The 26,805-nt window shown below is 39.4% G+C and overlaps 1 protein-coding gene across 4 annotated transcripts in view; it reads right to left on the bottom strand.

The window, feature by feature from the left end:
- Positions 1-26,805, bottom strand: part of OSBPL9 (oxysterol binding protein like 9) — a 57,742-nt gene that overhangs the window by 13,198 nt on the left and 17,739 nt on the right. For 3 of the 4 annotated variants that reach the window (XR_005627675.1, XM_039711421.1, XM_039711422.1), the window contains exons 4-8: positions 19,865-19,941; positions 10,453-10,548; positions 8,665-8,712; positions 3,983-4,012; positions 3,091-3,141 (exon numbers count right to left, since the gene is read on the bottom strand). Coding sequence is in view for 3 of the 4 variants with exons in the window: in XM_039711421.1 (XP_039567355.1) it covers positions 3,091-3,141; positions 3,983-4,012; positions 8,665-8,712; positions 10,453-10,548; positions 19,865-19,941 (302 nt within the window). In the remaining variant the exon portion in view is untranslated. Of the gene's footprint in view, positions 1-3,090; positions 3,142-3,982; positions 4,013-8,664; positions 8,713-10,452; positions 10,549-17,559; positions 17,670-19,864; positions 19,942-26,805 lie in introns of those variants that run through there. The other variant, XM_039711423.1, reaches the window with a different exon arrangement.

The raw sequence follows: 26,805 nt of genomic DNA, 5'->3' as shown, positions 1-26,805 counted from the left end.
ATGATGCTGCAGGAGCACTGATGCTTGCTCTCCCACCTCAGTAATGCACCAGCAGCAGCATCAGTCAGGTGAGGAAGGCAGAAATTCCACAAAACTGGGCAGGCAAGACTGGCCAGAAATGGAGTGAAAAAGACAAGGGAAGGATGCAAAACTAAATACCTAAATTATAAAAGTTACTTCATAACACATATATAACATATATTTCTAAGACTGAGGTTTACCACATCACTGGCACAACATTTAATGTATTTTACACCACACACATGAGCAGAGCAGCATCTTCAGCTGCCACAAAGGGGACAACACAGGCCAAATGCTCCACCTGCCCATCCCACTTTGTTTATTTGAACTGCTTTTTGATAGGCATGAATGTATTATGACATTCCTGTTTAGCTGGTATTTAGTTCATTATTTTGGAAATGTCATGGGTCACCTCAGTACAAGTGCTGCAATTACACACTCGATTTACCAGAAAGCTAATGAAAATTTAACTGTCCAAATACTAACACAGGTAAAAATCCATGAAACAGAACAACTGAACACACAATTTTAAAAAGAAACAAAACAAAACTCCAATAAACAAAAGTCCAGATTTGGCTCAATGTTCCAAAATAATTCACATAATAAATGGTTGTGTGTTGGAAATAGAGAGTTCTAAGTATGTAGAGAAGTGGTAACACTACCAAGGTACACAGACTGGCAAAACTGTCTCATGAGAAAGGCACTGTGGAAGTAAAAGTGGGGTGCAGGGTGGTGCTAAGATGATTTATTTCCAGCAGTGTCAGTCAGCAGTCACACTTGCCCTACAGATTTGGGAAAAAAACCTGCAGAACCTCAAAAGGTCTCTAATGGAGAGCACAAAGCTCAAGTCAGGCACAACACATTTTTACACAGATTCCATCATACACAAGCAACTTGCAGAACTGTGTGAAAAAAAACCCCAAACCCCTCTGTATTATAAATTGTCTACAGCAGTAGGAAATCAGGATACTAACACAGTTAATGGAAAAGGTGTGGGGGGAAGGAAGACAGAACTTCCTTGTAGGTAAAAAGTACAGTTGCCTGAGTGGCAAAGAAGGTGAAGAGATGAAGCAGAAATGAGGTTATTAAAGTACTGGGAATTTTTTTTTCACTGTATGTGGATCAACATCCTGCAATTAGCTGTGCATAAGGCACCCCTTTAACCCACCTTGTCTTCAACAGCTCCAAAAGAGCTTTTGATGTGGTTTTGCAAATAACCAAAACAATAAACCCCCACTCCTTGGTAAGCTCACCTATTTACACTGGTTAATATTTAGTGGTACTGAAAGAAGGACTTCAAGGTCTGATTTAGTGCAACAAAAAGCAAGTGTTAGCACCTTTGGGGACTCAAATTCCACCTGCCTTTACACTCACGTGGCAGCTGGAGCAGTAAAATACTGAACCTGATCTAAGTTACTGCATCTGCCACTACCAGCTTGTCCATTACCAGCAAACCACCTAAAGAACTTCAAAATATGTTTTAGCATCAGCATAAGTGGTCACGTTTGTCTAACTCCCAATGAATTCAGAGCAGAAACAGGATTTGATTCAACAGAAAAAGATAACTCAGTTACCAGCTCTGATCAACAGCCTGAAAAGCAGATTATAACTCTGCAATTTCACATTGGCTAATTACATAGCAGAAGTTTTGAAAAAGAGTAAAATTTCATAGGAATTGAACCCCTGTGAAAATAAGAATTACTAAATACATTTATACAGTAATTAAGGAAAAATGAGTTAGTAATTCCTTGCAGTTTCTCCAACAGCTTCCTCAATACAGAAAATCACACAGATAAGAAAATCAGCGTATTACCATCTAACCTATCTACAATTTACTCTATCAAATTCCTAAAAATGACATATCGTCTACTGACTTCACTGTACTAAAACACCTCTAAATACACCCAGGACTAAATAACAGCAAATTAAACACTGAAAGGCTTTTCTTGCTGGCACTGCAGTGAAGGATTGAAGTAGCACCACTGCATGTTAAATAAAGACTGTACTAGCTCCAAATTGATGTGGCACAAAACTATTTCAATGTTTCAACCCTTGTGCTTGTAAAAAGGTTTTGGTTTTGTACAAACCTCTTAATTAACAAACATTTTCTTCACAAAATCTTAATAGATACGAAAATTGAATTTCACAAAACATGCACTGATCCATTCAGTGAATGACTTTTGATCCTGTAAGATTGTAAATACATCAATTTTCACTGCACTCAAAATTTTGTACAACGTATCTGGCATCTAAAATGAAGACAAACAGCAGTCTTGCATTCCAAAGCCACAAAAAATAGTTGGTCTAGATTAAAGAAAAAAATATATAATCGAGGAGCCCACGCCTATTTCTGGATAAATCAGAATGTGTTATGAGTAGATCAGCCTGAAGTTCTGAAAATACCTTTATTTCTTTGTAAACTATCACCTCCCTCCACTTTGGTTTGCATTGGTTTTGTATCCACAAGACACAAATCAGCAGTTCATAATTCACATATTCTGAATAAAGAATGTTAAACCTCTAAGGGCAGAATCTGACAAACAGTAAATCCAAAACTCCCCAAGTTTTAAAATCCAATGAAACATGTAGGTGAAAAGCATAAGTGCATTACCCACATTGCATTCTCAAATGAAACAATTCTAACTTCAAGAAGTTCCAACATCCTCATGAACTTCAGACCTGTGACAGACCCTGCCAAACCAGTTTCATTATTTCCATCATCTTTCTCCCCTTTTTACTTGTTAGCCACGCTCTTAAATCAAGCAGAAAGAAGGGTTTTGTTAAGTTCCTGTTCTGTCAACCTGACATTTGTCTAAGTTCTTCTTTAGTCTAAGAGCAAACTCTGCAAAAGAAAGTTTATCTGAAAGAAAACTCGAACCATCGGCACTGTTACCATGAGCATTAGCAGGACTGTCTGCTGTGGAACTCAGTATTTCAGAAACTTCATTAAAATAAAAGCAGAAATCAACTTATAATTGTTTCTTGTTCTGGATCATACAGAAGGCACTTTTAGGTTTCAATTAGATTAATGCTGAAACTAAGGTTCAGAATAGTTTACAGTGTACTTACTTTAGCAATCTGTAGCAACACAATGCAGTGTTTTATTGATTCTACCATGCTCTAGGAAAAGAAAAAATTCAGAAAAGATTGTGTTACTATCCCTTAATATTCTGTATTTATTAGTTACATAGAATATTGGATGTGAACTAAATGGACACTCAGTTCTGTTGAGCCCCCACTTTCCCTTCCCCAGTTTTTTTTCCAAGAGACAAAAGCACAGCAGCAGAAAACTGAAGTTTCCAAAGCCACACACAGTCTAAAGCCAGGCTGTCAGGGTGAAATGGAGGTCAGCTCCACATCCCCAGAGTGCTGCAGGCAGGTGAATTATCATGGGAGGAGAGGCTCAGAGAGCTGGGCTTGTTTAATCTGGAGAGGAAAAGGCTCAGGGAGACCTTTTCAAGGGGGATCAATATCTGACTGGGAAGGCAGGGGAAGCCAGAGCAAGACTCTTCCCAGTGGAGCCCAGTGACAGGACACGCAATGGCCACTAAGAGAAATACAGGAAAATCACCTTGAACAGAAGAAAACACCTTTTATTCTTTTATGGGTAATAAAAGACTGGAACAGGTTGTCCAGGGAGGTTGTAAAGCCTCCAGCCTCGGAGTTACTCAAAATCCAAACTAGATTTGGTCCTGAGCAACCTGTTCCAGCTGATGGTGCTCTGAGCACAGGGCTGGACTACAGACCTTCAGAGGCCCCTTCCAATCTCAATATTCCATGATCCCAAGGTGCTGGACAGAAACCTGAACACAGCACCAGAACCAGGTGGCTTCTGCCATCACAATGTTGGACCTAACATGGATTCTCATTTTTCTGTAAAAAGGTTTTCAAAACTTCCTGAAGAAAATAAGGTGAATTTCAGAATCAATATATAATAGTTACAAAAATTAAAGAAACTTACACTGGTTGTTTCTTTGAGACCTTCAATTTTCTGTAAAAGAAAAATCAAAACAGTGAGATTAAAGACGGAATTTCCAGCATCTGGTTTGACCTAAATAGTGTATAAACACAATATTTTAATTTTAAATTGGGGAAGGGAAAAAAGCCCTTAACCAACATGTTAAAGACTATTTCCATATACAGACAATTTGCAAGACAAGACTGAAGTCAAACTGATAATTAAAGCTCAAAGATGACAAGGTTAAGGATTTCTGAACAGTGACATTTACCCATTGAAATCTACACTTCCTTTTTGCATAGCATCAACAAAAATGAAATGCAGCATGAAGATTCCAAGTTCATTTTGTATCCTTATAAAGTGCACTGAACGGTGGCACATTTCAACACTATTACAAGAAGTGACCATCATTCAAGCACAATAAACATTTGCAGTTAAGCACAGCTTGAAACAAATCACAGAAAATAACAGTGCACACATGTTCCCACTCTGCTTCCAGTAAAAGTGCAACTGGAAATGTGCCTACTGAATTTTATCTAGAAACACTGATTCATAAAGATTTCCTGTGTGGAGCTGCACCTCAGGCATGCCAAAGGCATCTGCATGCCATGTTCCACATCAGGCTCAGGAGCAGATGCTTCCTGTTGATGTCCTTTCCTCAGTCTGCAGGAGGCAAAATCACTAAACTGGACTCAGCACTGAACTCTACTAATGCAATTACAGGAGCTCTTTTGAGAGCTGTTTTGATTAACTTGAGTGTCTCATGTGACTTGAGTCACAATCTTCTTGATTGCTGAATAATCCAAGTGTGTAAAGGATCCTTTCCCTGCACCAGGCATTTCAAGGAAAAGCCTCCAGCATAAAAGAACATGCAGCTATAAATTCACAGAAATGAACAGTCCTAATTTGTGGATTAAAAAGAAAACAAATGCAGTGACAGCCTTTCAGGCAATTCCTGGGGGGAAATTTTCAGCTATGCTCTGGATATAATTCTTATGCTCTAGATATTACTCAAGGGATGCTGAACATTTTCTTCAGGATTAATTGGCAAGAGGTGGCCAAACAGAACCCAGACTCAGCCCTTCCTACTAAAAACTGAAAAGCCTGGATCATGTTTATCTAGGATATATCATATGAGGGATGTTATACTATGAAGTTATGTTATATTTACTCCTGCTGCTAGCAGAGAAACATGCCAACAGCTAAAAATTCCTTGGCTTTGTTTTTGTTTGTTTTTCACGTCTCTACGAGACTTCCAGTCTAAACTTTATCAAGACATATCCAAAAAAGCATTTACAATATGACAGCATAGAAGTTTTGAGCCTTTTAGCACCAAAATAGAATAGGCAATGCACCCAAACACAAATCTTGTTGGATGAAAGATGATGCAGCTGAAGGAGATATGCAGACTCAAGGCTGGACAGCCAACTGGAGGCAGCCATCAGCAGCTTTGATCATTCTTGACTCATTTTTTCCCCAACTTGTTATAGAGTATTTACACACCAAATAAACTGAGATCTTGGTCCCTTCAGTGACATCACCTTTGCTGAAAATAAGAAAGTGACCTCAAGCCATGTGATGCAACTCAGTGATGTTGGTTTCTCCCCTCCCATCTGTAATTTTCCGAAGAGTTCACTGAGACATTGTTATTCTTACAGAGGTACAGACAAAAGGGTAATTTTATCAAAGATCACATGGAAGATTGAAAGGGAAAAATCCTCAAGACAAGCAGATTTCTAAGGCCTTTCAGCTAAGTACAGAACCATGTTTTCTCCTTTGAAAATGAATCCTTTGTGAGCTGGCTAAATTAAGTAGTGACAGTTTGCATTGATCCAATGTTTTTCACATTTGTGCTCTATGACCACTTTGCAAGAACACAGCACGTGGAACTTTGATAATTTAGACACCACAAAACTGTAAGGAAAACCATAAGCAAGTATGTTGGAGATAAAACACATTACCAATAAAAAAAAACAACAAAAACTCCCAAACATTTACTGCTAACATTTATCACAATTTTCTCGAAGATAAAATTTTAGTAAGACATTCCCCTGGTTTCAGTAATGAATACACATATTTTCATCTGACACCAATTTCCTGCAGATCTACATCTGCAGAATGCAGATTTACAATTGCAGAACACAATTTGCTATATTTAATCTAATCAAACTGCAGGCTGCTGCTGAAACTACTCCTCCTACTTGCTGCTCATTGCATCTCCTTGACATCTGATTTTTTAGGAAATCACTGAGAAGGCTAATTTTTTCTCATCCAACATGATTTTTGTCTTATTCAACAATCATGTGACTACAGAGGGATCAGCTCATCCAGCACAGAGAGGCAGCAGAGGCATGGAGGGGGAGCTGACTCACAGCTGAAATCTGTAAGGTGCAACCCAAATCTGTGTGCTCAGCCTTGGATTTCCTTCACAAAAAGCACTTGTTTTGAACCAAACAGCTCAAACAGCCTGCACTTGCCTCCCCAAATCCTGTTAAGTAATGTCAGCTTTGCTCCAGCCTGTGAACAGGCACCTCTTTGCTATTCTGGTGCCTTTGAGTGCTCCAGTTTTCTTCTCCCTGATGTGTGGTCAAGATAACTACACCAAACTAACAGAAAAGCTGTGCTGGAATTCCCACTAGTAACACTGTAAGAAAGCAAGGTCCTGTCTTGTCTTCACCTTGAAACACCAGCAGCCTCAGATCAGATCACAGCCCCTCCTCCTTCCCTCCCTCTGCAATCAGACACAAACATTGTGCCCCACCAGAGGATTCAGCAGAACTGGAGCACTGCTGCTTGTGCATGATCCCCCCACGCCCTGCTGCTGCACTTCTGCCAGAACAACAATGCAGCACAGGGAATTCATGAAAATCCCTGCATTTTCACCAGGCCTACATCTGCACTGTCTTCATCTTAATTCAAGAGATTACCACACCTCAGAAGGAAGATGACCAGGAGGTCTTGAGGCGTGTCAGAACACCTATAACCTGTGTCATCATCTTCAAAAGACCAAATGCTCTGTAACTAAAGCCAGCTCGTACAATGCTCTGTGAGCTTGCAAAAACGACACCTCAGGTTTGAAATCCCTGGCCATAAACAGTTGTAGAACAGCACTCAGCTGGTTGGGAAGCACTTAAAACTCAAATATCCAAAACTTGCTTCCTTGCAGGAAAGAACTATGGGTTTGATGGAAGCATCCTGCAGATTACACTCAGCTCATAATCTGAGAGCTGAACCATACCTCCACAAACAAACAGGGAAAATGCTAAACACTATCAAAAAACCTCTCAGCACAGGCAGAGACAAAAGAGTCCTATGTCAAGTGTTCTTCATTTTTAATAGAGAATAAATGGAATCTGCACTAATAGCAATCCTCATCAAGATTTAAAACCAGAGGATGCCAACCTCCTCGAAATGAGCCTCCTCCTTTCTCTGCAAAGTGAATCCATCTGTCCCACAGATACCTTGCACAGACAAATAAAGAAGTCAGCACAACATGTGGAAAGTCTCTAGGGATTAGGAGCACTGCCACAGGAAAAAAGAAAGTACTGCCTGGTCTGCAAAGCAGCATCTGGAGGGAGGTCAAAATTGAAGGACAACTCTTCCCAGTGAAACACACTGAAGGAGAAATAAAAATCCTTAGGCCTTACTCCTGTGGTCAGTTGTCTAGAGATTAAACACACTGACAGAGAGGTACTTCAAAGTTCTTTTAAAAGCCTGTACATGAGAAGGAGCTCCCCAAGACACCACCTAACACATCAGGTGAGATGAATAACACTTGAAAGGTCACAACCATTATAAAGAAGTAAAACTAAACACAGAAAACATCAAAGAGTTTTCAAAACAGGAACCAAACACCAAGAGAACACAGCTTGCTTTCCACAAGAGACACTGAGGGAGGGAACAAGGATGAAATATACCACTACTTCATGATATCAAAATTACTGCATTTGCTGAAGAGAAGCAACTGCTCTGTAACAAACCCTTCATAAGGAATTGTTAAATCCCTCCTCCACACACACAAATTAATATATGAAACCAGCACGACACTTAATGCCAAACCCACACCACCAAAGGTATGTGCCAGCCTTTCCTAAGCAGTGCTTGAACTGACAGAGCTGGCTTTGGGATGGAACAGGAGGGGAAGCAAAGAACACAAACCATTTAACTGAATTACTCCCTTGCTTAAAGAGCTGTGCTCCCCTCTACTACACTGCTGGCAGCCTCACTTCAGTGCATGAACTGTGGAATTCTCAGACTTCCAATGTGTCACAGACCTACACAGGATGCAGACTGATTATGTGAAATATCTGATTAGGAGTATTTCTTTTTTTGCCTTTGGAATAGCTTTGTAATTCCTACCAACATTTAACACTCATCCTTGTTAAAGATTAAAAAATAACAAATTTAAGCTAAAATGCTTTCAACACTGTTGGAAGCATTTCAATATATGGGATAGCAGAGGAGCAATTATTTCTAACAGACCGAAACCTTTTCTAATGTCAAGGCCCCCATTACTACTATTTTATTTTTGTTTGCAAAATAAGTCACAACACAGCTGTTGTAAGTTATTCAAATTGTTTGAAGTGATTTTGACAACCCAATAAATGTGTACTTAGCATTTCTACTACAGCAAATTGATGCACCACACCACCTGATAAACAATTTTTAAGACAAAATGTACTTGCTTTTCTCTGTTCATCATCTTTGCAGTTCTGGAGTTTTTCATCAAAGAGCTGAAAGAAAGAGATACTTGTGAAAACACTGAAAGTGTTATTTTTCCATATAAAATCAGACAAAACCACCAACACTTCAAAACAAAAAAAAAATTAATAAGGATAAAGTCATACAACTCTGGTATTAGGATCCAAAGCAGTTTTGGCTTAGTATTTCTTTACAGCATTTGTGATATAACAGATTTGTAACTAATTTCTCACATCATCCCATCCTGCAAGAGGCCAATTCTCACAGCTAAGCCTGACAATTTCATCTTGATTTGAATTTCCATCTTGATTTGAACAAAAAGGTGAGGTTAAAGAACATAACTGAACTCATCAGAACACCTCCAGCTATTTTTTCTATTTCAGCAAAAACCTTTGGGGCATATGAAGCATTTAACCATAAGAGCTTTAACTCTTATCAACCCTTCCAGGTACTTTGATTCAGGTACATGATCCAAATCGTGGAAGATTTGTAAGCACATTTTTTGGGGAAGATATGACTCCCTAGCATTAATTTAAGATAATTGTCTTAAGATGCAACAAACCAAAGTGAAACAAACCCTCACTGAAAAGCCTGCCTGTGCATTGAACACAAGCTGAGCTGAAAGAGTTAACAGGGCACTGTAGGTGCACACACAACCATGGAATTGTTCAAGGAAGAGAAAAGACTGTGGGTAATGCTGAGAGTTCATCACATCCACCCTTGTAGCTCACAGAAGAGGATGTCATTTTTAGGAAGTGAGCTGCAGCTCTCCACTCGGCTGCCTGCCTCAAACCTACTCATGTGTTCCCTTTCCCTTGAGGGCTGATTTCTAGATCTAAAAATAGACTGTGATCTTGGTCTCTGTCCATCCTCAAACTGACTCATCTTTCATTATTAATTAATTTCTATCCCCCTCCCCCCAGCTGGCCTGCAATAACAATTAGAAGGTGTAAAGATTTAAATACCTTCTGTCAGTGAAGTGATGGCTCCAGAGTGGCAGAAAAGACAGCTCCTGACCAAGTCTTTGCAGGGCAGCTCTGAATTTTGTTTGTATCTCCTCTGCCTACCTTCATTTTCGTTGCTGTGCTCATCCCCCTCTGCACCCTACCCTCCAACTGAATTTTTGCTGAATATCCCACATGCAATGCTTGCACATTATATCAGGGAAAAAAATCCAACCCAGCAGAACTGAAGCAATTTAACAGCAATTTTAATCAGCTGAGTCATGGGAAAAAAGGTGTCCTAAGCAGCAGCAAAAAGTGTTTTCCTCAATAAGGTGAGTACTGAGAGATATGACCTCACTGTTCCTTGCAGTCCCATCTATTCTTAAAATACAAAGTTTAAAAAAGCTGTATTGTACAACACTCCTACAGAATGTTTTCACTCAAGGACAAAGCATGGATTATCCACCACCACTGCAACAAAGTCTGAAACTATCTGCAACTGTAGTTACACACCACTTGGCAAAATCTTCTCAAGATAAGTCTAAAAATGCTATGAGCAACACAATGATTTAATTGTGTTTCAAAATGAAACTCAACACATTTAACCTTGCAATTTCCATAAAGGTTTTACAGAAAACAGCATCTTTCAGCCACTGTAAACCACATTATTTCAATCTGCTTGACATATTCTAATTTTTAACAATCCTAGGAAAAAGGCATTTTCATCTTGATGGACTTTCTCTGTTGAGCTTCCTTTCAAGCGAGCCTTGAAATCCAGCCTGACAAACAGACCCCCAACACAGAAAATGCAGCATTTAGTTACCATACCTTCAGCTGGTCTATCAAGATCTGTAAGTAAGCATCAGCCTCAGTAAGTTTCTTGTCAAAATCATGAACGCTGGGAACAAATCCTGAATCCACACCCTAGAAATAAATAAACAAACAAAATTAAAATATTTAATTAGTGTCTCAGAGGAGAAAAAAAAATACAACAGCAATATGGTTTTGCCTGCCATCTGACTGAGAAAATGCTGCCTTGCCTCTCATCCTGCCACGTGCAGACACAGGCACACAGCTGAACACATTTGGCTTCTATTTGCAGCTAAATCAGTAGCAGTAAATTGCTCCACATTTTCAGAGGGGGTATAATCAACACACACCAGAGTATTTCATTACTTATGATTGAACAAATCCTCTTAAATTACACTGATTAAAGTTTTTTTATAAAATATAAAGGAGAATTCACATTTTTCTCAGGATTGTCTTGTGATTCCATATCCTTACACTTCAGCTAGGGAAGCCCAAAGCACACCCAGTGGGGTAAATGCACTTTTCACACTTCACACAGTACTGCTCAACTCACAGCTCCCTAGCTAAGAACTGCTAAATCTTTTCTTAAATACCTTTGATCTGAAAAGTTCAAAATTATTAGTCCTGGTTGCCCTAGTTCCTTTACAGCTACAACAATTTGCATCCTTGTCACTGTATCTGAATTTTGGCACTTTGTTGCACACACAGCACCAAGGACAATTTATCAGTGCAATGAGAATGATTACTTTCATATTTTCTTGCTTGGAAATTTGTTTCTCCTAATAACACTCAGAGCACACTTCTGTATATAAATAATCCCTATCTCTAAACTGATACACCACTGATTTAAATAAACAGATTCTCACTGGGATACCACACCTTTAATTAGAGGAAAGAAAATAGAGGATTCTTGATTACTTCTGCCTTCATGCACAATGCTATGTGAACACACTAAAGGTTTATTTATATAATACCTTTAATGCAAATGGAACTGGGAAACAAATACTGAAGTTGGAAAAAATTGTACACTGTAGGATAAACATATATAGGAGGAAAAACCCATGAAGGATAAAGAAGCAAACATAATCCTGAGAGCATCACAGCAGTGACAACTTTGCTAGCAGCCTCAGTATTTTCACCTGTGTTCACACTGATCTCAAACAGGACAACTTCCAACTCTGCTGAAAACATCAGCTGCTGTTTGAACTGCTGAGGATCTCAAGAGTCTGAGTGTGTAAAGATTAACCAGGGGAGAAAACTTTCCACATGGAGGAACACACACATCTGTATTTGTAAAATTCCACATTAGTGTAATATTTTCTTTGGCATTGTTTGCTCTGTCAGAACAGACAATTTCTCCTATTTTTGTATGATACTGGGCCATCATATTCAGAATTTTACTGATGGCTCTTTAGAGGTGTAAGCATTTTTGTGCAGTAGTGGAATGACTTGCACAGTATCACACACAGCCCAAAACATAAACCCATCTACTGACTGTAGAAAATATTTTTTTAATTCATTTGCTACAGATGGTTATGCAGATCTTGACAACAGCTCTACAGGAGTACATCTATGCATACAGCTGGGTTTGTAATCAAAAAAGATACTTCACCTGTATTAGCCAACAGTGAAAATTTAGAAACAGTGTTGTGAAACAAGGAGGAAGGAGAAGAAGATGAGGAAAAAAGCCCCAACATTTTGACTGTGACAAAAAAATACATTAAAAAAGCACTGAGTGTTACAAATCATTAAAACAACTAATAGGCAGAAGGGAGAGTGCTCTCAACCCAGCAACTTTTGACTCTCCCTCAAACTAGCTTAAATTACACTGAAACTACATCTGAAATGATGTGAAATTAGTATTCCATTTCCTTGTACAGCTACCAGCCAACCTCATCAGTTCAGCAAATGGTCCTGCAAGCTCAGTTAAAAATTCTGGAGGTCAGGTTTCATGTACCAAACCACATACAGGAAATTTCTGCTGAAGATAATATACACAGAAATATGGTTTACTGTGCATGTTATCTGTATGCTGCATCAAAATGCTGATTTTTATTTCAGTCTTCACTCTATGACTATGAACCTGATATTTTTAGTGGTGGCTTAAAGATAAAATGTCATTCTTAAATTTCAGGTTCTTAGAGCTAAGGGAAAAGCTGATCAAAACATTCAGTGTTACAACTGAGCAGACACCCACACAAAGCACAGAGTGAAAATTGTAACCTAAGAAGTTCTATTAGAAAATTAAAACTTCAAACAATGTAAAGAGAAAGCTATAAAACCAGGTAAAGTGTCAAGCTGAACATAACAGAGAAGAAACATAAGAATAATTTTACACAGCACAGGAACTTAAAGCTGCAGCACCTCACTAGTTTGCTCTTGGGTAGTTAAGATGAAATTTGATAATCTTCTCAGCAAATTTATTAGCTTGTCTTACATGAGATTAGGTCAATAATTTAAGTTCTCACATAGTTTTAGAATTGAAAACCAAAAGATACTTGGAAAAGTTGAAAAGAGCAATACCATAGAAAAGACAGTCTGGATAAATAGCAAACAAAATCAACCAATATTTCAAACCCAGCAGTAATTTAGAAACAGGAGATGCACAAAGTGCACATTTGCATAACAAATGCTTATTTCTTGATCTTCTGGTCTCTCAAAGCCATGGTAAAGATAAAATGGGGGCCCTTTCTCTCCTTCCCTGCCGTGAAGGAAATGAGGGTTCAAAAGAAAGAGGTGAGCAGAGTCACTAGAATGGCATTTAACAGCTTGGTAAACTTGGACATTAGGAATCTGCACATCTCAACGAGCAATCAAATGTTTATGAGGAACTTGTAAAATACACTGCTCACCTATTCACAGGCTGACAAAACAGGTTGCCTGCAAATATTGTTGAACCTCCACCCTTGGAGGGCAGAGCTCCAAACTCAACTGGACTTGACCTTTGACAACCTGATCTAAAGGATAAGTCTGCCTTGCAGTGAGAAGGTGCTTGGAACAGGTGATTTCCAGCTCTTCTCCAGCTGAAGTCATACTGTGATTCCAAAATAAGTATCTTCAAATTATGGAAAAGAATAGGAATCCAGACTATTTCTGATCTTCAGAATTACACTGACTCTATCTCACTGTCAGTACCTATCTGAAGCAGTGTAACTTGTTTTTCCATTGAGTAAGTACATCTTTTTGTAAGTACACTTTATAAACCTCAAATAAATACTCTGTGTTCATGTAAGTTTAAAAGAATTAACAGATTAAATATCTGCAGAAGGGAGTAATTAAAAAAAATTTTAGTCTGACCACCACCTTCCAAACCAAGAAGTTCAGTGTCAAAACAAGTAATTTGACGTCTGACTGCTCCCTACCAGAAAAGCCATACTGATAAGAAGTCTAGAGAAAAGAGAAAAAGGTACCATAGCATTCTTTCCCTCATCCTCCCTCCCTCCCTCCCACAACTTCTGGAATGTCCCTCCCATCAGGACACAGCAAAAGCTCAAGGCCCAGAGTGTCCAGGGCATGTCTCCATGGCAGTGTCTGCAGGAGGCAGGGCCCAGCAGCACTGACCAGCCTGAGATCAGTGTCCCAGTGGCATCTCTGTGATGTGCATTGACCACACAGGATGGTTTTCCTAGGAAAGGGTTTCCATGCTGCTCTCAAGTTGACTAAACAATTTGCATGCTAACAGTCCTGCAAAATTATTCCCTTCATACACAACCCTTTTTTTTTTTGGGGGGGGGAGGTAAACAGGAGTGCAACAACAAAACATAACCTCATTAAAAATACATATTACGAGCCTTATTTTCACCACAGAACTGCCAGCACCAAGGGAGTTTCGTGTTGTTTCCTTGTCCTCCAAATTAGAAGTCACACATATCTCTAATGCATTTGTATTCAAAATTTGTCCATGCTGAGAAGTAATTCAGCCTAATTTAAACCAGTTCTTTCAAACTCAGATGGGATGAAAAGATTGCATCCTCCTTAGAAGAAGCATACCAGAATAATTCAACTATATTTCTCAAATAAAAGCATTACAATAATAGCTTTCCTGGGGGAGGAAGGCAGAAAGCTGTACAGAGTGGAATTTCTTATCTTTTTGAAGACACTTCTTCTACATTCTTCATCTAATTAGGATTCCAAATCCAACAACAAATTCCTGTGTAATTTAGTTTGAAGGAGTGAATAAGAATGTTTTCCTTTCACCCACAATATCTCATCAGAAACATATCCCCTGTCTGCATGCTTGATTTTGATGAGCTGGACATTGCCTGTAAGGACCACTGGCAAAAAATTGAAGAAAAAGAAGAAATGGACTTGTAAACCATTAAACAAGGGCACTTGGAAAAAAAAACCCCTATTTTTTTCCTCTGCTAGATTTTTATGCAATATTTGAAGCTCAGAACGTGTTTGAAAACAAATATATACGGTGTGGAAAGCACATGATCCTTCAAAACAGAATATTGCAATTCTTAGAGGAAAAAAAAAGTTCTACTTTGCAAAACACAAAATGCTTAGCAAAGACTGTGAACCTGTAGATACTATCAGATCTCCAAGAAGGACAGAAAGTTCAGCAGACAGAAACATTTACACACTCATGTAAAATTCTCTCTTTAAAGCATAGGTTTACAATTCTGAAACCTCATAAATACTAAGTGTATCTTAGAGTCCCATTCCTTTACCTTTATAATCTACAATCAGTGCAGATAATGCACATGTTCTAGGGTATTCAGCCACTACCCTGATTATTTCAATAGCAAAATCTGAAAAGGGCAGCATGGCTGCCAACCCTGTGCCCTCCCACTAGTGCTTGAAAAGCATCTACACTGGATACAGTCTTAATCTAAAAGAGCCTGGTTTTAGTTCTGTGCAAGAATTCTTGACTCACAAAAGCAGCAGCACTGAAAAGCCAGTTAATAACAATACAATATACTTTAGAGTGTAATATACTTAACACACAAGGAAGTTTTATTCTCCATTGTGTTCTTGCTCGCAGCTTTAGAAAGGTCAGAAAAAATCCTGGTTAATGTGGTACTAAGTGAACTGCTATTATCAACATTTCATAAACACTTTGCACCAGTACAAATGAAGGGGAAACAAATCAGTTCCCCTGCTGTTTACTGTAGCCTTCACTCTGCTCTTTATTTGGAGTCAGCATAAACGTTTACCTTGTCACATAAACAACTCAATGTGGAAACTAATCAGGGTTAAAAATAAACGCAGAAAGAGAGAGCAGCAAGAAAAGCAATTTTAAGTTCCAAATTCCACCCTTCTTGCCACACTGCCTCTTCCCTTTTGCTAGGAGAAGTGAGACAGGACTGCTTCCAGAAGCAGCACCAACTCCTACATTTTGGTGAAGCCATGGTGTCAGTCAGTGTTTGAGCCATCGTATGTTCTCTTCTCAACAGCCAGCACAGACACTTATTAGAATCAAGTTTTCTTATCATTTGCTACCCAGGAAGTAAACATCTTGTTTAAATTATGAAATTATCAACCTACAAAGCAATTAATTTTCACTTAATTCCTTTCATTTTAATGGTGGTTAGAAATGGCCCACCTTCATAGTTTCAGTTCCTTGGTCCCTACAGAGGCCACTTAGAGGCTAAAGTAAATTAGTGCAGATCAAATAAGGAAGTTACTGTGTTCCTACAAGACATGAGCTATCCATTATAACTCACGAGACAATTCCAGAGCCGAATTCCACTGCCCAAAAGCACTTGTAGCACTGGGGTGCTGCCAGCATGTACTTGACAGCAAGGAAAGCAGGACAATGAGAAGCGTGTCCTGTCTGAATGGGACTGCTGCTTGACAAGAGATGCCGCTGAGGAACTGAAGAAAACGTGAGATAATTTATCTCCCCACACAAACATGAAACTTTAGCCACAACAAGCCTTCACCCCAGGCACACCCTCCCCCTTAGGTCCTGTGGGTAGGAGGCAACTGCTGTGCTGCCACTGCAAAGCCACAGGTCTGCTAATGCCACAAGAGTAACAATTTGGGGAGGCAAGGGGAAAAACTCTGCGGGGTTCAGAATGCCATTTCCAGTAGTATCACACCACCTGTTCAATGACTTTTCCATAGACAAAGCTAATACTAGACCTACTACATGTATTTTTAGCAATAGCTTTAATACAAATGCATACGGAAACACAGCACACTTCAGTTTCAAAATTCAAACAAATGAGGCCTCAAGTGTATCTGCAATGTTTCCTCCCTATTGTTGTTCCCTTTGGATACATTACTAATTGTCAGCCCTCAGGACAGTTTGGGTCCCTTTATACATTCATTCTATGTATTTATGACTCAGTTCCTTGACTGTAGCTCATTTTAGGCCTGGGGGGGAGGGGGGCAGAAGAAGTGTGTTTCATTCTGTTTCAAAACCACTTCCATTACAAACAGTGAAGGACAGCACAGCAGAACATTTAGGCAAAAATAAAACCAGCAAGATTAATCAGACTAGAGAACACAAAGGCACCACTTCACCTCTCCAGCTCGCATTAACTCGTAATCCTTCCCGAACTGGTTCACACAGCACACGAACCACCTGGGCTTTGGTACAGTTTCTCACAGCTCAGATGAGTTTTTGGTACAGGGAAGTCAACTTTAAGTCTGACTTTCATACTTGAACACTCCTGTACCAGCACAGGCAGACTGAAAAGCAGTGTAGAAATATGAAAGACTCTGAAAAGATACAACATTTTGGGCAAAACCAGAAGCCTAGAGGTTTTAAGTGACTGTGAACCACATGTTCAGTTAGCGACAGAAACTAAGAACGTAAGAAAATGCCTTTATAGAAAATAATCTCTGCCGCGGCACTCCGACCCCGCCATCCCGCTGAGCCAATAATCCCCCAAAGAACCCGCTCGCCTGTTTAGTCCGAAGGAAAAGGAAAGCGAAAGAGCACGGAGCGCACGAAGCGTCCTGCTCAAACGCTGCTGGAGCCAAGGCGTGTCTGCGCACCGGGCAGCAGCATCCCTGCGGGCACACGGACCCGGCGGCCCCCGCTGCTGACGGAGCCACCCGGGCGCTCCGTGCCCGCCGTGCCCGGGCGGGGCAGCGCCAGCGCCGCTCGCTGCCCGCCCGGGGCTTCCCGAGGGACACCCGCAGCCCCGACCCGCGGCCCCCCGTACTCACACCGGCCATCCCTCGGTGCTAGAGCAGCGGGGCTGCCCGCCCGCCGGGCCCGGCAGCGCCGCCTCCAGCGGGGCGGGAAGGGAAGGGAAGGAGCCCCCGGCCGCGGCCCCGCCGAGCGCGTCACCCACACGGCGCACGGAGATTGGAGCGGGGGCGGCCCGGCCCCGGCAGCCGCGGCCGGCACGGAGGGAGGGGAGGGCCGGCAGGGCCTGGCCGGCCATGGAGGAGCGGGGATGTGTCTGCCCCGATTCACCCGCTCGGCCCTGCGAGCGTCCCCCCAAACTTCGGCCTCCGTTCGTGCTGCCCGCGAGGGAGGGCAGAAGGAACGCCACGCTCCTAAGCCGGGAAAGAAAGAGGTTTGGCAAGGAGCTGCAGTCGTGTTTCATTCCTAAATCGGTTCGGCAGCTCCCGTGGCAAGCCTTGGCAGTTCCCGAGTGGGGTGTAAGAACACTACTGCACCGACTCCACAAACAAGGGCAGAGCCTAAAAGGTTACATGACCTGTGCACTGAAGAAGGTTCTTGAAAAGGAGTGGTGAGCACACAGCAGCGGCCCATAAAGTATTACATTCAATGGTGAACATATTTACAGTGATGGAGGATGTGTTTCTTAGCACTCGATTCAGGTTTTTTAATTATTCCCTCAAACGTGACTAGATAATTTACTTAACTTGGGATTTTTTTTTTCCTTACTCATTTGAAAATCTCCAGGAACATGAACAGTTATGTAATGGGAAATAGTTCCATTATTAGCTGCTGTCATGAAATCTATTTCCACCAATATAACTACACTCACAATTACTAGAGAGCATGGAAGTGTACATTTTGATAAAACCAATGTATGTTCTGGTGTTTCATTCCTTGACTCTGTATCTCCATGTCATAAAAAGTCTTCCAGGTGGAGAAAACAGCACAGATTTCTTTTACTTCATCTCAGACCCTAAACAGGACCACTCACATTAACCTATTCACTTTCTAAACTGAGGATGGGGAATAAAGCAGTCCTTGGGAGTGAGCTCAGCCCTTCTACCTCCACAAACTGTTCCCTAGGTAATCCCTGTCTCCTCACACCCACTGCAGAGTGGGGTTCTTCAGCCCTCGGTCAGCTACAGGGTCCAGATGCAGAGATCACTTCTAACTACCCAGGGCACAGTAGGAGGGGTAAAAAGCTAACTGTTGAATGGGAATTTTTATCCAAGGATCTGCTATTCAAAAAAATTAGTGGTCTTTAATAGATGAAGGAAGGTGGAAACTCACTGTCTAACAGGTAAATTGACCAAGATAGTACAATGGTCTGAAGTTGAATGGGTCAAATTCAGGTTTGTTCTAACCTTTTAGATTGGGGCAAATGTCATCTAAATAAGTCTTTATAAGCTTCTCTTTAAGTGATATTAGAGATTTTACTCTATCTTTCTTCACACTGAATCCAATGTTAAGAAACCTAATTCTTTTGCCATACTACAAAAGCACAACCAAAGCTTTATTCAACACAAATAATGTACACGTGCTTTAAGATTTCTACACTGTCACCAGACACCTATATTGGTTACAAACCAAATCCTTTTCATTAGAGTTTGGGTTTCCCTCCAGGGCAAAAACAAATGTTCAGTAACTCTTATAGACATGTCCAGCTCCAGAGCATCACCAGAAACTGATCTTAGATGATAGAACCACAGACTATGCAGAGCTGGAAGTGACCCACAAGGATGACAGAGTCCAACTCCTGGAACAAGGTAACTAAAGCTAAGAACCATCCTCAATCCATCTATCTGTCTTTAGAACCAGAAAACCACTGATACCCAGCTGACACAGTGAAATCCAGCTTCAAACAAGCTATTTATCGTTTTTAACATCCAGAAAAAGGTTCAATGCTGCTGTCTTATTTTAATTTCCAAGTTAGGTGGCATACAAGCATACAAGATGCTTGATGCAAAAAGGACTCCTAGTTTTAAGCAAAAAAACAACAAAAAAGCCCCAACTAAAACCCAAAATAAATGTACAACAATAAATCCAGAACCTTACCATAAATATACATTATAAATAAATGAGTCAAGGATAACTATATATATATAATAAATGTGAGTTAATAAAGGAAAGTGTCATTCTGACTTTTCATTATGGTAGGACAAGAAAAATGTGACAGACTCAAACCTAAACAGATGTTTTACTAAAACCAATTGTACAGGCCATAGAACAGCCAGATTTTATACAGGATGTGTTGGATATTAGCAGTCATGCTACTGTATCACATAGCTTCGGGAGGGGAAAAAAAAAGTAAAACAAGTGAAAACTGAAAGTGAAACTTGCCTGAAGTTGTAGGGTATGGCGGAGGATGGTGTCCTCTAAAGCATGGATCCACTTCTCCCTCTCATCTGCATCTCGAGCTGAAAAAGAATTCAAAATGTTAAATTACATGCAGTCTTATATACTAAAAGGCACAGGCAAACAGATCTGATGTCCACACTAAATATGGAAATTAATCACACTGTCTGTGTTAATCACCAAGCACATAATTCCACAGTTGTCTTAATATCCTGTTTCTTCTTCTGTGGTTGCAGCTCTGTTCCTTGTCCAGCTTTAGGGAACACATGCAAACAGAATTTGCACAGATATTCTCAATTCATTACGTAATTTTAGAATTCTCTTATTTACAAGAAAATTACCTGTAATAAATTATCTAATAATTCTACTTCAGTGTGGACATAGCAACTTTCAGGTATGGATTCATAATATGGAACAAACACCCTGGCAGGTCACTAGTGTGAATAATGAAGCACAAAGAATAATCTTAAACATACAATAAACATTAAATTGAAGTAAATCCTACCCTAAAACTGCTTTCTTTTCTCCCTATCCGCAGTACAGACAAGCCACCTTTACTTCACTAGTCTGAAAGAGTTCTTTGCTGTGCTCTAGGAGTACTTAAAAAACAAAGGAATAGAGTCAGTGGATTCCAGGTAAAGAAAGAAGGGAAAATTCCAGAGGCATTTTCCAAAACAGACTATAAACAAACTGGCCTGTAAATGGATTGAGAACAGTTATTAACAATTGTTTCTAGTTCCTCACTCAAATGGAAGATATTAAAAGAAACAGGAAGCCTGCTAGAAGCAAGGAAACCTTAAGTGAGCTAACACCTATTATGAATCAGTGAACTGAGATTTCTATCTCACTTATTTTTCAGAGGAAATATCCTTAGGCTATAGTGAAATGTACTCTCCAGCTCAAAATACTTTGTTTCAATGTTCCCTTCCTCACCCTTTTGTTTCCATTGCTTTTATTTTTTGGAATTCTGCAGCTTAAACCTATCAGTACTTAAAAATGCCCCATGTCTTCTGATTATGTAGATTTTTCTAAACTCCCCAAAGATAACCCTACCAATTTAAAGATAAACATTCTGCACTGTTTATTTCAGCATATAGACACTAATTATGTCAAGTTAACAAAACCATCAGGAGAGAACTGCCAATGTATGTGCGTGTGAGAAATAATTAAGAATGTATTTTTAATACATAAGCTTGCTCAGAGCCTAACTGATGAGGTGGCCTCACAAAATAGTGGGACAAAATTTTCACTATACATAAGGTAAAAGATTGAAAACTATCTACTTTTTTCCTAAAAATATACATTTTTCCAATCTGCTACAAGTCAATCCTTACTCACCACTCCTTTAAAATAGTAGAGTATGATCAATTGCCACAGGTATTTCAGCCACAATACCATTAACTTTGCTCAGAGCCTAACTGATGAGGTGGCCTCACAAAATAGTGGGACAGAATTTTCACTACACACAAGGTTTCAGCCATAAAACCATTAACCTGAACAAATTAAAACTAAACATAAGGAAAAGTGTCTACCAAAGTGCTTTCAGATGCACAGAGAAAGAGGAAGAAGTTCCAGTAATTAAATGTTGCTCAGAACAGCAGATCATTTTCCTGCAGGAAATGCAGCAAGGGTTAAAAAGCTGGATATGCCTCATTAGAAAGAACTTTTACCTTACAGGACTCTTCTTACTGATGATCCATATTTTAATTGAGAACCTGAAGCAGGCACTGAGGACAAGTTTATAATTCAGTGAAAGCAGAGAGAATGGAGGGACAGGGCCCTGTGGACTGTCCCGTGACTGCATTACTCTAAATACATTTTGCAACATGCAAATTGCAGTTTTTCTTTTCACATTCTGTACACACATGCGCACACAAACACTGTTCTTTTTGCACAGCTTTACACCTTGACACTAATTTCAATCACTGAACTAGAATCAATTTTAATGCTTCTTAAGTTTCTTTGGTTCTGCTTACCAAAACCAGGCTCCTTGGTCTAGTCCTGCCAGACATATCAATCAAGTTTATTCTTTGTATATTATTATAGTTTATAGTTTACTCTTCCTATATTATTCTTCCAGTCACCACTAAACATACATAGTTACCTGTGTCATTAATCTATCAGTATTTGAAATGTCTCAGTGCTTTAAATTTTCAAAGTTGTGTCCAAAACAACAGTGGTTAGCATTATTACAATGCGTGTACAGTTTCTGTTTCTCTGTGGTGTTTTTTTTAATCACTATCTCCCAGTCTCAAAAATTATCTTACTGGGGAACTGGGGTACAAGTCACTGAGGTGCTATTAAGTAATTCATGGGATACAAATATCCTACATTGAAGGTTTTTTTCCCACGATTATTTAAACTAAAAAGGAAACAATTAAGCTGCAGACCAGTGAACTAATCCTTGTATTGCAGCAGGATTCCTGTGATCTTCCATACTGCCAGCAAAAAGAGGTCATGGTATTAGTTAAATACTAATCTTAATATACAGTAGCCCATTAACAAAGGTTATCACATTCTGACTTGTATCTGAACCCCCAGCAGAACAGAGAGGCCTTACAGCAGCAGGGAAGACCTAGAAACCAACCAATCCATCCAGTTCCACAGTGAAACTGACTTTCCTGTGCTCATTAATAAACTGAATTTTTCAAGCTTCTGCTTCTCCAATGACCCCTTTACAGCTCTCTCTACCAGGGCTCAGCAGAGCAGGAAAAAGCTGGGTTTTTTCCTCATATATTAGACATTGCAATCTTCTGGTATAACGTGATCAATCCTTAGGGAGCACACATGAATCTCATCAATCCTGCTACTTAGAGAAAGTCTTGGGCACGATAAATCCAGGAACACTGCCATGAGAAGACTGCTTACTGCATGGAAACACAGCATCAAAACCTTTTAAGCACTCTGTTCAGGACACTGGTTTCATTTCAGACCATCTATCATCAACAGCAGATCCTCCTGGCTCTCCTCCACAGACTCTTAAGAAAACCATGGAGAAAACCAGCAGGATGCAGTTTTTAGTAAAGCAAGATGCAAGAAAAGTTATATTAAATCTAATCAAAATGGCTGCTGTGAGATTAGGTGCAAGTAAAAGCTCCCTAATGGTAAAAGCACTTTAGAACTGAACAGCTGCCAAAAGATCACTGATGGAAAAAAAAATCAATGGCAACATTCAAAAAAGAGATTAGTTGACACACTCAGAAAGAATTTATGGGAAAAATCTACACACAATGGTCAGAGATCATTATCTACCCATCTGTAGGGAAAGCTAAATATCCAAGCTGTTTTTCATTTAAAGAAGGCAGCTTTGGTCAAATAAAAAGCTCAAATACCTTTGCACCTAAGAAGGTTGTGATGCACACCTCCTAATATCCACTCTGTATCTGCAGATGCTTTCTTCAGCAGGTAGGGACAAGAATGCCCTGCTCATTAGTCCTTGCCTCAAGTACCCTGAAATCACTCCAACTTTTCCATTATTTGATCAGGCTCCACTTTAAAGTTAATCCCCTCCTCAATTCCTATGTGAAAGCTACTCCAGAATTTGTTTCTGACAAAACATTTGGGATAAGGCAATTCTTATCTAGTCCAAGGAATTACACTGGTGTGCTTACACAAAAATAGGGGAGTTTTATCTGGTCCCTCCTGGCACAAAACTTCTAAAAAGAGAAGAAAGGCAAGAGAGATAAACAAACCGCTTTTCCCTAGGCTGATTCTAGAATAACAGTATTACAAAAAACCAAACAAGAAACACAGGACAACTGGACATGAGAAATACCTGACACTTAAAAACATAAAGGTGGATCTTAGTCTGAGGGGTTAATGCAAGTGTTACCTGGTCAGCTGAAATTCAAATTGTGCTAGAGCATGTAACTACCTGCAAAAATAGCCATGCTATGTCTGCAGTTGAGAGGGCACTAACAGCGCCTGTGTTTTTCTCTTAAGTCCTAGGATTTTAATTCAGTTTTTACAGCAATTTAACAGTGAGCATTTGCACGTGAAAGAAGCTAAATCCACACAGAGCTGCATAATCACTGCTGTGTGCAAGAGACTGAAATCATTAATGGCTGAAACATTGAAATTTACTGTGATTATGTCAGTTAAGCTATTTTTACTTTTTTTCCCCCCTAGTAGAATTAGTATTTATGAGCTAGATTACAGTTTGTTCCCATATGCCTAAGCCCTCACTCCTCTGTGTCTGGTGCATCCTTTGAAAGACACCTGTATAATTTACTGTGACATCTCAGGCATATCTAAGACAACCACAGGGTACTTAACATGATCACAGTCCTATTTATGACTAGTTCAGAGAAACACACTTGAAAAGTATGTAATTTATTACAGTGAGCTTTAATATGAATTTTTAATGGTTTTTTGTGATTTTTAATAATTTTTTGTTATCTGTTGGTTGAGCTTATTCCTAAGATACTTTCACATCAATCTTATACTAAAAAAAAAAAAAAAATCGGAACTCTTTCCTAGAGAAGGTCCAAAGAAAGAAAAGCAATTATTTGATCAAATAGAAAATTATAGAATGAAAAAAAGTACTAAACACAAGAATTACTGCTTCTACTGAAAAATTTCTGTAATTCCAAAAAATTGTGTCTTAAAACTCCCTTTTGTTTTATGAAATTGTCCTTTATCTCTGAACTTCCCAAACTGCTAAATCAGATATGTCAGGCATTTTTAGAAGTTCTGTTCTATGAGGATAAGAGGTCAAATGAAATGCAACTACATTAGATGCTCTCAGCCTCTATTAATTTTCCAAACAGAGAATAAATTTTATAATTTAGAGTTCCTACAATATTTACTTTGCCGTGGAGAGATTATATGTGTTTATATAACGTATACCAAATGTTAAAGTACAGCATAAAACAGATTACTTTTTCCAGCCTAAGCTTGATAGCATCTAAAGATTAGATATAAACAAGTTTAACAACTCTGCTCCACGATACAGCATTTACCACCAGCATTTCTAGGTCATGCACAGCAGTACTTGGAAGACAGAACACACACAAAATATATCACCTCAGAATCTGCATAGTGGTGCTTATTTTTGTGTGTGTGTGCATCTATATGGGCATTAGGATGAAAGAAAAACCTGAAGAATTAGTGAAAAAAAATACTAGATTACTTATAAAAACACCATACTGTCACAAGAAGAAATGCATATTTTATTTTCATTCACTGTGACCTACTTACAGGCAGAACTCAGTAAGAAGAGTCTATTACACCCACAGAGTCAATAGAGTCAATTATGCAGCCTTTATTCTGACAGAACTTCCACTGATTTGTATGCAAAATTCCTGTATTTTCTCAGCCAAGTGCAGAACTAATGTAGTATCTTTACACACAAATCACCAGATAATAGAGATGAAACCCTGGCTACACTGAGATCGATAGGATTTCTGCCACTAGTCTCAATGGAGAGAGATTTCATCAGCAGTGCTCAATAAGGTGGAAAAGTCAGCATCACAGGACTGTTCCATGGCTAAATAAAATGCTATTTAAAGCCACTGAAGGCCTCTCAAACCATAGAAAAACATGCAAGATGAAGAAGGGTTTCATACAAGCCTGGCACAACACTGTACTTCCACTGCTGACAAAAACCCTTTAACACATGCAGCTCCCACATCTGGCAGCAGCTTGAACATTATTTCCTCTATATCATAATTCTGGAGCTGTCCCAGTCATTATTCTCCCTCCTCCTGATGCCATTCTCCATCCACATATAAATCAATCCTCTTTTTGTTCTTCAGGTGTCTGACCAGCCTGAGCTCCCTGTCCCTACAGGAAACTCCTGTGCAGTCACAAGACACTAAGTCATGCCCAAACAAAAGGCATCAAAAGGTCTCCTGAGCACAGTGTGTTTGTAAGATTCATCTGTGATCTTGAGAAATCAACTAAATTGTTCTTTTATTGTTACCTAAACTCAAGAGCCTTTTTAGCAAGCTTTATAGTCAGCCCAGAAACACAGCTTTGGGTGGAAATTTGTGTGACAAAGGAAACACATGATCAAGTTGCTATTAGTTCTCTTTGGAAACCCACATATAATGTGTAATTTTGTAATTAAACATTTCTGAGTGTGGGACAAATCTGCAAGCATATGGTTTTTCACTAAAGAGTAATACTTAAATATTAATAATAGCAGCACCAAACAAAACTTCATATGGTATATTCTGTGGAAATGGTTTTTAGGGTATGTTTGCATTTAAAATTAATCATAGAATCACAAAATGGTTTGGTTTGGAAGAAACCTTAAAGATGATCTCATTCCAACCCCCTGCCATGGGCAAGGACACTTTCCACTCTCCCAGGTTGCTCAGAGCCCAGTCCAACCTGGCCTTGAACACTTCCAGAGATGGGGCAGCCACAGCTTCCCTGGAAACCTGTGCCTCAGCACCCTCACAGTAAAGAACTTTTTCCCTTGCAGATCCCACTCACAAAGCTCTGAAACTACTAGTTTAAGGCAGAAACCATATTTTGGCTTGAATTGAAAAAAATCAAAATAGAAGAACAAAAATATAACCATTTGCTTAGCCAATAAAATCGTTGTCAATTTGACAGGTCAAACTCAAGGTTATTGCTATTTGGAATTTCTTGTTAAAACAGAAGGAAAAGAGTGTTGAACTACTCAATATCTTTCCCTCCCCTACTTATAGTGAGACCTTTTTGGCCATTTTTCCCCTTCCAAAGCTATTTGGAATTTCTTGTTAAAACAGAAGGAAAAGAGTGTTGAACTACTCAGTCTTTCCCCTCCTTATAGTGAGACCTTTTTTGGCCATTTTTCCCCCTCCAAGATACTTGCCATGTATCACATATACAGTTGAGATAAGAGATTCATATTTATGTTAAAAGTAACAATTTCTTCCAGAGAAAGGGAAAAAAAAACCCAAATCAACACTTCACACAGATACTGTTTCATGGTA

This window comes from Passer montanus, unplaced genomic scaffold, assembly GCF_014805655.1.
Source record: "Passer montanus isolate IOZ18808 unplaced genomic scaffold, ASM1480565v1 scaffold25, whole genome shotgun sequence".
NCBI lineage: Eukaryota > Metazoa > Chordata > Aves > Passeriformes > Passeridae > Passer > Passer montanus.
This window is presented reverse-complemented; position numbering and strand designations above follow the sequence as displayed.